General features: G+C 50.3%; 1 protein-coding gene across 1 annotated transcript; it reads right to left on the bottom strand.

Moving 5' to 3' along the window:
• Window positions 1-4,663: 4,663 nt before the first annotated feature.
• Lbx2 (ladybird homeobox 2) lies at window positions 4,664-6,275 on the bottom strand. The gene is made up of 2 exons (XM_051154573.1): window positions 6,080-6,275; window positions 4,664-5,116 (listed from the first exon to the last, which is right to left on the bottom strand). Exons 1-2 carry the CDS (start codon window positions 6,273-6,275, stop codon window positions 4,728-4,730), a joined length of 585 nt encoding a protein of 194 aa, XP_051010530.1. The 3' UTR covers window positions 4,664-4,727.
• Window positions 6,276-11,606: the final 5,331 nt, after the last annotated feature.

Here is an 11,606-nt window from a genome sequence, read left to right as displayed (position 1 = left end):
ACCAACTGAGCTGCAATGCTGAGGACAATTGGTTTGGCTGCTTTGGTTTGGTTGCTATGTAGTTTAGCCTTGAACTCTCAATTCTCCTGTTTTGGCTTCCCAATTAATCAGATCACAGGCACGCACCATCATGTCTTGCTTCTAGTTGCAGTTTTGTTATCCAAAGCTGGAGCTAAAGATAGGTAGGGCTGGCCGGGCAAGAATTTATGGAACACCGGAAAAAAGGAAGTGATGGCTCAGTACCAGCTAACTGGACCCTGTTGTTTCAGCTAAAATGATTTATCCTGGAACTGTCTGGGGGAAGGGCTGGGGAGAGGTGGTGGGTTTAGTTTAAAGGGTGATTTTTTTTTCCCGAGAAAGGGTTTTTCTGTGTAGCCTTGGCTGGCCTGGACTCGCTTTGTAGACCACACTGACTTCAAACTCACAGCAATCTGCCTGCCTCTGCCTCCCGAGTGCTGCGATTAAAGGCGTGTGCCACCATGCCCAGCTCAGTAATTCTTTTTTTTTTTTTTTTTTTTTTTTAAGATTTATTCAATGGGTGTAGTGGTACACACCTTTAATCCCAGCACTTGGGAGGCAGAGGCAGGCGGATATCTGTGAGTTCGAGGCCAGCCTGGTCTACAAAGGGAGTCCAGGACAACCAAGGCTATGCAGAGAAACCGTGTCTTGAAAAACTGGGGGGGAAAAAAAAAGATTTATTCATTTATTTTGTATACAATGTTCTGCCTGCACATACACCCACAGGCCAGAAGAGGGCACCCAATCTCATTATAGATGGTCATGAGCCCCCATGTGGTTGCTGGAAATTGAACTCGGTACCCTTTGGAACAGCAATCTGTGCTCTTTAACCTCTGAGCCATCTCTCCAGCACAGTAATTCTTACATAATGGCTACTTAAGAACTATTTTTCTGCCGGATGGTGGTGGTGGCAGAGGCAGGTGGATCTCTGTGAGTTCGAGGCCAGCCTAATCTACAAAACCAAGTCCAGGACAGCCAGGGCTGTTACACAGAAAAACCCTGTTACAAAAAACAACAAACTAACCAACCAACCGATCAACAAACCAAAAACCCCCTTCATCTGGCATTCTTGGTTTGGCAGGTTGGCAGGTCAGGTGTGGGTGCTTCAGGGACCCCATGAGAACTCTTCCTGGTCTCTCAAGGAATGCCTCCCTTTTCTTTGGGGTATTTGAACCTTCAGGGACATCAAGTTTGTTTCCTTGCCCCCTGCTGCCGACTACATCAGGTCCACTGAGCTAAATCTCCAGTTCCGTATACAACCTTTTTAACATTGTGAAATGACACTTGTTTATGAAGTGCATAAAATGAAAATTAAAAAAACCTAAACATATCAGCTAAGGGGACAGGTCAGTGGGCAGTGTAAGGACTTGAGTGCAGACCCCCAACTCTTGCATAAGAAGCCTGCCACAGTGCACTGTTATCTTAAAAAGACTCTGTTTCAAAACATGAGGTAAGGCCAGGAGAGCTGGCTCGGCACATTCTGCTTTTGAGGAGGATCATGTTCAGTCCCAGCACTCATGTCAGACAACCCACAACTGCCTGGACTGCCAGCTTCAGGGGTAACCAACATTCCTGACCTCCTCTGGGACCTGTACTCACCAGCACATACTTCTACACACACACACACACACACACACACACACACACACACACACACACACATAATAAAATAAAATAAACCTTTAGAAAATAGGGGATGCCAGGCACGGTATCACGTACAGAGACAGGCAGATCTCAGAGTTCAAGGCCAGTCTGGTCTACAGAATGAGTTTCAGGCCAGCCATGGCTACAAAGTGGGACTTCATCTCAATAAAATAAGGCATCTCAATAAAATAAACCAGTTGAGGAAGTCACCTGCTTTCGTGGACCCACACACACATGCATTCACAGTGGCACACACTTGCACACATATACCAGAATATACTTGCAGCCATATGTACATGAAAGACAGTCCCTCCCCTCAAAAGCCTTTACAATGTTCTAATTAAATTTACCATTTTGTGTTGGGACACATTCATGGCTATTCTCACACTGGCTTCTGGATACACCTTTAAATAATGTTCCCCCTCCAGGATTTTGTAGCTTCTTCTGAACTTTAATCACAAGACCCTTAAGTACCCTGCCCACTGCTTGCTGGACACCAACCACTTCTGACAAACAGGGTTCCATTTCAGGAACCTCAAGTTCAGAGGCATCACAAAAGGAGGTATCCAGCTCTTTTGGGTTTCCTGGGGGTGCTGGTGTATCAGTATTAAAACCCAGCAGTACTGGACAACAACAGAGAGGACTGCCTGCTGGCAAGGTCCACAGAGAAAGTCTAGGGAGTTGCTGATGGAACAGGGTGGGGCAGGAGCCAGGTGTTCCGTGCTACCTGGGCTTTATGGAAGACTGGCCCAGTTAAAGGTTATGGTTTGAATATGACTGACAGATTCTTAGCCCTGTATCAGTGGTCATGGTCTCTGGTGCATACCATTTGCTTTTCCAGTTGCTAGGTTTATAAGGTCTAGCTCTGAATTCTCTGCTGTTACCCTCTGCAGAAGCCCAAGATCTCTCTGCCAGTCTCTCTCATACTATCGTGTCAACCGAACCTAAGTAGTGTTCTTCTGCTTGGCCTCCCTAAAGCCTTGGTTACAGTACAGTGCCTGCCCCGATTTCCTTCTTGGTCCTCTTGCCTAGCTTCCTATAAATCTTTCGCTTCTTAGCCATCTCTATGGGGCCAGGATCCGAAGGAGCGGAAGGCATGTGCTTTTGTTTGTGCCACAAAACAAGACCAAACCATTTTAGCTTAAAAGCACTGTGTGTGTGTGTGTGTGTGTGTGTGTGTGTGTGTGTGTGTTTTCCCCCAAGGGTTCCTTTGTGTAGTCTTGGCTATCATAGACTCGCTTTGTAGACCAGGCTGGCCTCGAACTCACATCAATCCATCTGCCTCTGCCTCCTGAGTGCTGGGATTAAAGGCATGCACCACCACGCCTAGTTTAAGAGCACTTTCTATTCTTGCCGAAGACCTGGGTTCTGCTCCCAGCTGATATGGGCATATGGAGCAGCTCACAACTGATTGTAACTCCAGTTCCAAGGGATCCAACACCCCCTCTTCTGGAAGTGTGGGCACCAAGCATACACATAGTACACGTAAATACATGCAGACAAAACACTCATATGCATCAAGTGAAAATGAATCCATCTTTGAATAAAAAAAAAAGTATGCTGAACGTAGTGGCACACATCTTGGATCCCAGCACTGGGGAGGTAGAGGTAGGAAGGTCTCTAGATCAAGGCCAGCCTGGTCTACAAAGTGAGTTCCATGATAGCCAGGGCTACACAGAGAAACTCTGTCTCAAAAAACAAACACACACACACACACACACACACACACACACACACACACACACAAAACCAAAACAAAACAAAATAAGGCTTGTGTGGGAAAAGACTAAAGGGGAACCACTGTCTTGCCACCTGCAAGGGCAGTGTCCTTGGCCTTCCTAACACCAGACTAAAAGTGTGTTCACTTGGCCTATCCTGATGGATTCTCACAGAGGGCTTGGATCTTGTGTGAAGACACCAGGATCACTCCTGTCTTCCATCCAGCCTTGTTCACCCTCCCTGGAACTTCCTCTTCTTGGCCCTCTAACCTGCAGCTGAAGCCCTAGCTGCAAAGTGGTCCCCTAAAGACTATCGGCAAAGGTCCTAGGGGTAGAAGTAGGTATGTCCTCTTTCCAGACACTGGTGTGTCACTGTGTCCCATCATAGAGTTCTCTGTGTGTGTGTGTGTGTGTGTGTGTGAGAGAGAGAGAGAGACAGAGAGAGAGAGACCGAGAGAGACAGAGACAGAGAGACACAGAGAGAGGGAGACAGAGAGAGACAGAGAGAGAGAGAAACAGAGAGAGACAGACAGACAGACAGAGACAGAGAAACAGAGAGACAGACAGACAGACAGACAGACAGACACACACACACACACAGACACACACACACACACACACACACACACACACACACGCCTGGAGCCCAGGTTGATCTAGAACTCTTGATCTTCCTGCCTCCACCTCCCAAGTACTGGGATCACAGGTGTGCACCCACACTCGGCTTAATGTGGAGCCCTTAATGCGCGGAATCTAGTAATTCTTGATTTAGAGAAAGGGGAGAATCACATTACCAAATAGGGGCCACCCCAAAAGTTAGTACTGAGGTCTCCAAGGGGGCAGGCAGAGTCCTGGGAACAAAGGTGGCCAGGAGCTGGCAATGGCCGGAAGCCCTGCTGGAACCCTGCCCACTTCCTCTCCATCCAGTGTCTCCCGGAGGGCAAAGATAAGCTGGGTCTCTGTAGAGCAGCTGATGCCTGCGTCCAAATCCTTACCTCAAGCCTCTTTCAAAAAATGTGCACAGCCGGACACCTACCTTTTACCTTTTAGGGTTGCTACCCGGGCTAAAAGAAGCACCACGTTTTAAAGGAGCCGCAAAACAACAGAACAGAATTTCCCAGTGAGTAGCTGATTGCCTCGGTTTGAGCGCAGAGCGTTCTGGATTGACGCGTCTGGCAGCATTAGCGGCGCCTTTATTCTTAAAGAGTAAGAAAAATAGGAGTGTGGTCTGAGGGACAGAAAGGGGCTAAACGGGTCTCTCCCCTCCACCCGGTAACCCAGACAAGGCCCCTAGCAGAGGCAAGGCGTGCAGGGCCCTAGAATCCAGGCCCGGCAGCGGCTTTGCTTTCAATCGTCCACCTGTATCTCTTCATCTGATAAGAGGGGCTCAGAATCGGGCCCTAAAGGGCCATGGTCCGGGCTTGAAGCGTTATCTGGCAATGCTAGGTGGCACAGGACTCCGGGGGACAACGTGCATAGAGAGGCCACGTCTGCTCGCATCTCCTCCACATCTCGCTTGAGCTTGGCACGGCGGTTCTGGAACCAAGTGACCACTTGCGCATTGGCCAGGCCCAGTCGCGCAGCCAGTCCGTCGCGCTCTGACGGTGCCAAGTACTTCTGGAAGACAAATCGCCGTTCCAGCTCCAGCACCTGCTGTGCAGTGAAAGCTGTACGCGACTTGCGGCGTCTCCGGACACCAGAGCCAGGACCTGGTGGCGCCTCCGGGGCGGCTCTGCCTGCCGGGATAGGAGGGAAATGTTGTCAGTCTCCAGTTTTAGAAGAGCTGTGGTCTGGGTGGGAAAACTGGGGTCGCAGGGCTCAGGGGGGTGGGTGGGGGCGACCAGCACCATGATCTCTATACACCAGGTCAGGACCGGAATTCGATGTGCAGCAGGGCTCTGGGAGTGCTGGTGACAGAGAGAAGAGGTTGCTTATGCAGGGAAGTGGGTGGGGGGTAGGGATGGGGGTGGGGTGGGACTGAGCAGAAGCGGTCTGGTGCTGGAGTCAAGGCCGTTTTGGAGAGGATCCTCTGGCTCCCTTTTGGAGATCCAGGAAGTAAGTGATAATAGGTTAGAGGCCAGATACAGGTCGAGTGACCTGGTGGCCGTATAAGCCCTCTCCTTAAAAACACCAGATCTTTTTCCCCCGGAGCCCGAAGGGGAAGAGAGGCAGAGAGGCGCTTCCTGCCAACAGTGCTGCAAGGACATTCTTGCATGTGGCTCGAGAAGTGACCTGTTAGGGCTGGGGTTAGGCAGTTGGGAGGTCTCATCTTTCGGCCTTGTCCTAGCCCTGCCTCACTCGTTTCTAGCCTACAGCTCAAGTCTTTTGTCTATTCCGCGGCCTTTCTTGTCGCGATTGTCCCGCATACAGCGAACGCACCAGCGGGTCCCCGGATTCTCTCCCAGGCCAGCGGTATCCACAGTCCCTGCGATCCGCCCCCCGTGGAACAGCTGCAGAGTCTCAGAACTAACACTGGAGACCTGTGGGGTCCGAGATGCATGCAACTCCTGACATTTGAGCGGAGGGCAGGGGTGGGCAAAAATGACCGGCCAGGGTTGGACAAAACTTTGTGGTAAAGGGAGAGAGAGAGAGAGAGGGAGAGAGAGAGAGAGAGAGAGAGAGAGAGAGAGAGAGAGAGAGAGAGAGAGAGAGAGAGAGAGACTGACTCAATTCAAGTCTGCCACCTTGCAGGCGTGTACCTTCAGATGCCTGTAGAGCACCCAGGTCATGGCCCAGGAAAGTTTTACTAGCCAGCTCCTCCAGTGCGCACAGTGGCGACTCAGGATCAGGGCCGGCTTCTGGAAGCTGTGGCGCCGAAGGTGCTCTGGGGACCATGCTCCGGCCTAGGATGTCTGCGATGCTAAAGGGTGTCCTGCGCTGGCGTCCAGAGTTCATGGCAAGCAGGGTTATAACGATTCCGCTTCTAGCTGTGCTTGGCTCCGCAACCTCCTAGGCCCCCCAGCGCTTCCGATCTGGGCCCCCTGCCTCGGATCCGCCCCCTAGAGCTGGGTTGGAGCCCCAAGTCCCCTCCTTCTGCACCCCCACCTCCCTCCAAGGGCCGCAGTGAGTCTGGAGCCCGTAGCTATCCTGGCAACCTTATTTCTTCTACAGGGTGGAGAGAGAAGCCGGTGCCTTTTGACTTTGAGGTATATAGCTCTGAGCACATTCAAACTGGGCGTGCTTCCCTGGATTGCATGCTGCCTGGCTCCCTACGTGAACGCTCTAGCTCATAAACTCCTGGGCAGTAAAATTGCTTTCCCTGGCCCCAAGGGCTGGGAATTTGCAGAGTTCTGAGAAACAGCAACAGGGCTGATTGCTGCGTTTGGATCCTGGCCTTAGCTAGGAACTCACTCGGCATCCTAACTTGGCCTTATCTTCTCTATTCAACCCTGGAAAGGGGTCTTAAAGAGAACACGGTGGCTGGAAATGGTTGGTGTAGTGTGGGGGTGCAGGATCAAGCCTTGGGGGAACCCTACCTAGAGGAACGGGACAAGTAAGTCTACCATGCTGCAGCCTAGAGGATCCAAGAAGTTAAAACACACTCAAAACACACTACTGCTCAGGGAGGTCCCTTGCTAATGACAACTGGTCTCCACAGAGGACCTGCGCATCTTGCCGGCTTACCAATGGGGTTTCTCTTTGTCATCTCAGTCATCTCTCATAGTTCAGATGTGATTTCCCTGTAGGGTCACTCTCCAGGGAAGACTACTTGAAGGGTGGACCACATAGACCCCCAGCCAGGTCACAGGTCAGGCATCACTGGCAACTGCTGTTTGTATTCTCTGTCCCCACATCTCCCCCCACATCTATCTGCACCTGGGCTAGCATCTCATGACCATCTTCAGTTGAAATGAAGTTGCTCTGGGTCAGCAAAGCCTGGGTTGGCGATGCTGCGAGGGCCTGGGTTCCTTTTCTACTTTATCCACTGCAAATAGCTGAAGGCTGCACAGCTCATAGGTATAGGGACCGGCTGCTCCCACAGGACAAGCCCCTTTGTTGCTAGGGCACTTGCAAGTTGCAAACCAATATTCTTTTTAAGTTGTTGTTTTATATTATTCTGAGACAGGATCTCATTGTCCTGGAGCTTATTATGTAGACTAGGCTAGTCTCAATATTATCTGGAATTAAAGGTATGTGTGATTGCACCTGGATTTTTAATTTTAATAGATTTATTTATGGTCGAGCCAGGGTCTCACTCTATAGCCCAGGCTCTGCTCAAACTCAAACTAATCGTCCTGGCTCATTCTTCTGTGGGATGAGCCACTGCGCAGAGCCAAATTTAGCATTCTATTTGTGTTTGTTTTGTTGATCGTGAAATGAAAAGCCAGAACAGTCTCTCCTGGACTGTTGCCCTGCCATCTTTCCTGGAGACCTCTGCATCTTCCAGTATTATTTGGTGTTCACTTGTCTACTCCTTAGGGAAAGTATAACTTAAGAGTTTGGGTGTCCCAAACAGGTCTTAGGAGGACCTGGGCTACAGGTTCCTTAACAATGGGACTCTTGATCATAATAAAGGGTTCCCCCTGGTGACACTCCCAGCCTGCAGGCATCCAGATCTTCCTGGAAGCCTGGGGGGATGCTCCTGATACTCAGGGAGCCACTGCAGGGTCAGAGAGCAGAGCCAGGCCACAGCGGAAAGCTGATCTGCCTCAGAGCCTCTTCAATTGGTTATTGGGGTGGGGGTGGGGGTGGGGAGGGGGTAGTAGAGAGCCTCTCCTTCAAGCCTCAGCCTTCAGCACGGCCCTTGTGGTTTTACTTAATATGCAATTAAAGCAGATCCCGGGAGGCAGAGGGAACTGCCCTACCGCCTGCATCCCTGTTCTGTCACACAGCAGACACTGCAGCCTCTCCTCAAGTATCCATTATGTGGCTTTTATGTCCTTTTTACCTCTGCTCTCAATTACCTCTGTGTGTGTGTGTGAGGCATGTGGGGCTCCCTCCCCTGAGGGGCTTTGCCTTCTTCTCCTTCCATGTCTCCTGCCTACCTCCTCCCTTGAGCAGATGGACTCAGGTAATGGATGGGTGGGTCCTCAGACACATGTTTGGGGAAGACAGAGAAGTGGGGAGGGTAGAGGGAAGATGTCTCAACGCCAGAGACTGACCAAAGACATACCAAGGCCGAGAGACTAGTCCAGACAGTCTTGGAGCCATTGAGGGGGCTTCTCCTGGGGCTAAGCATCTGGAAGGTAAGCTGGGGGGTGGGGGGAAACCAGATCCGCAGAGGGGGACCGGAGTAGGGTGAGTGATTAATGAGGGATATTAAGAGATTAAACCTGGATTCTGGGCTTGAGGGGAGCACTCAGCTGTCTCATACTTTTCCCTGCAGCAACTGGGGAGCATAGAAGCTTCCTGGTTCCCAGTTGTTTTGTGCCCACAGGTCCAGCACACAGGGGTCCTGGAGGATCCAGGCTGCCTTGACTGTCATTGTCAGGCAATTTTTTCTGGTCTCCAACCTCCTCTCTCTCGCTCTCTCTCTCTCTCTCCATTGTCCCTTCAGACACGCTAAAGGCCTTTTCATGTAAAATGGGGTGCTGACACAGACCTCCATTTCCTTCTGACACTCCAAGCCACTCTAACTTGCTGGTCCCTATGACACTTAGGTCTGTTCAATAAATGCCTGTCATTCTCAGAGTGGCTCACTCCACACACCCCTTTGAATTCTGAGTATAAAAGCAAGCTGGGTTGGAGGCTGCTCAGAATAACCTCTTTGGGGTGGTGGGCAAAGGAACATGTCAGAAACTAGTGGCATATACCTTTAATTTGAGCACTCGGGAGGCAGAGGCAAGTGGGTCTCTGAGTTCAAGGCCAGCCTGACTTACTTAGTAAGTTCCAGGATAGCCAGGGCTACATAGTGAGACCCTGTCACAAAAAATAAAATAAAATAAAATAAAAATAAATAAATAAATAATAAGAAATAAAAGTAATAATAAATAAGGCTAATGGAATAATTATCTCACAAAGCACTTAGGGATTGGGACTATAGCTCAGTTGGTAGAGGGACTGCCTAACACACACAAAGAAAGAAAGAAAGAAAGAAAGAAAGAAAATCCAAGCAAGGTATGTGGGAGAGGTCCCCTATCTCTGAGTGATTTTGGGGTGGTTTCCTTAGGCATTAGAGTTGAAACAGGATCTTCTTATATAGCCCAGGGTGTCCTAGAACTCACAGCAATCCTCTTGCCTCAACCTCAGAGCCACTTGCACTCAGCTTGGGGCAGTTTTCTTTTCTTTCTTTCTTTCTTTCTTTCTTTTTTTTTGTGGTGGGGCGGGGGAGGGGGGAGGCAGTTTTCTTTTTCAGATTGTGTAACTAAGAGGTGACCAGATCCTGCCCCTCATGTTTTAGTTGTTACGTTAGGAATGGCGAGTCTGAAACGGTTTTGTTTTTGAGTCAGGGTTTCGCTCTGCAGCCCTGCTCTCTGTTCTAAAGTCCTTTCCCTCAGGTGGCTTGAGAGAGACAGCGTGAAGGACATGGTGATGTAGAGGAAAGCTGGTGAAACCTCAGGGGCCAGGAAGGATAGAATAGAACAAGCAAGGGCTAGGCTGGCCTTCCAGGGCAGGTCCACGCCCCCACCCCCCACCCCCTACCCCCCACCCCACCCCCGGCGCAGCGCCAGAGGGTCCTGCCACCAGGCCCGCTGCACACTGCGCAGCCCTGAGTGGCAAATCTTAGGAATCCCAAGAGCATCAAGTTCCACTGGGTTCTGCACTCCCTCCCACAGAGGCATTGGGGTGATTTCCCAATCTGAGATGAGAATGACCTCGGGGGTCAGGGTGGATGGAAAGAGGAAAAGAGGATTTGCAGCAGCGCAGCATCAGCAACCACCGGAGACGCACCACAGCTGCTGCCGCTACTGCGCTGACAGGACAGAGGCTGCGGCTGCTGTGACCGCTGCTGTCCTGTCGACGTTCCAGCCAGATCCAAGCAAACCGTAGCACCATCAGCTGCCTCCAGGGCTCAAAATAAAGGCCACATCTCCAAGGGTGGGTGCCCAGAGCTCCTGAGCTAGGACCCCCTAGTCTTCAGGCACAACTTAATTAAAACCACCACCACCACCACCACCACCACCACCACCACCACCACCACCACCACCACCACCATTTATTTAGCTCAGGATGGGAGGGGGCACAGGTTTTCATGGATGCAAGCTGCTCCATGATGTTTTTAATTTTATATAAAAAATATTCTTTGAAAATTTCTTACTTTGTATGTTGATCATATTCAACCCCGATTCCTCTGATCTCTCCCTCCCCTCTCGACTACCCCTTCTCTCTTTGCTTTTTCGAGACAGGGTTTCTCTGTGTATCCTTGGCTTTCCTGGAACTGGCTCTGTAGATGGTCTGGAACTCACAGAGATCCACCTGTTTCTCTGCCACCTGAGTGCTGGGATTCAAGGCGTGCGCCACCACGTCCAACCTGGTTTCTCTTTTTGTTGCCGAGCTGCCGCCATGTCCAAACGCAAGCTCCTTTGCAGAATGCTAGGGGTAGGCAGAGGTCTAAGTTGCAGTGCTGCGCTTAACAATGCTCCTCCTGGCTTCCGCCCACCACCTCATAGGGCGGGTGCACAAACAAACCCTTGAGAACTGAGCTTGTGCATGCTGACTGCATTCGGAAGGCAGCACGGGAACGCTATTGGGATGTTGAACCAAAGCGAACTGCCGTTGAGTCAGCTCCTGTGAACAGCTCTGCTGTGCATGGAGGAAGGAGGGTCCCTGGAGGTGAGAGCGATGTCCTCCCCTCCCCACACATACCCAGCTTTATAGGACCGAGGCAGAGAGACCGGAAGCTTTAGGAATGCACGCCGGTCCAGATCCAGATCCGGGTCATCTACCTCAGACAGTTTTTATTGCTGGAGACAGTCTTACTTCCTATTCCATGCAGGCTGGCCCCGGAACTCCTGGTAATACTTCTGCTTTGGCTTCCCTAAGGTTGGGATTTGGCGGTCCTCATCTGCAGCACTTTCGCCTTGGGCCTATAGTCTCCATGTGTCCCAAGTGACTTGGTGAGGTTTCCAAACAACATAATGAACAATGGAAAAGTACCAGATGCAAGCTTACGCTTTTTTCTTTCTTTCTTTCTTTCTTTCTTTCTTTTCTTTCTTTCTTTCTTTCTTTCTTTCTTTTTCTTCTTTCTTTTCTTCTTTTCTTTTCTTTCTTTCTTTCTTTCTTTCTTCTTTCTTCTTTCTTTTCTTTCTTCTTTCTTTTCTTTCTTTTCTTTTTCTTTCTTTCTTT

This window comes from Acomys russatus, chromosome 13 (assembly GCF_903995435.1).
Source record: "Acomys russatus chromosome 13, mAcoRus1.1, whole genome shotgun sequence".
NCBI classification, from domain to species: Eukaryota; Metazoa; Chordata; class Mammalia; order Rodentia; family Muridae; genus Acomys; species Acomys russatus.
Note: the sequence above shows the minus strand (reverse complement) of the source record. Positions and strands in the feature narration are given on the sequence as shown.

Coding starts and splice junctions, on each gene's coding strand:
- Lbx2 (XM_051154573.1), bottom strand. CDS start 6,275: ATGAACTCTGGACGCCAGCGCAGGACACCCTTTAGCATCGCAGACATC. Junction 5,117..6,079: donor TGCTCTACAGGCATCTGAAG/GTACACGCCTGC, acceptor CTATCCCGGCAG/GCAGAGCCGCCCCGGAGGCG.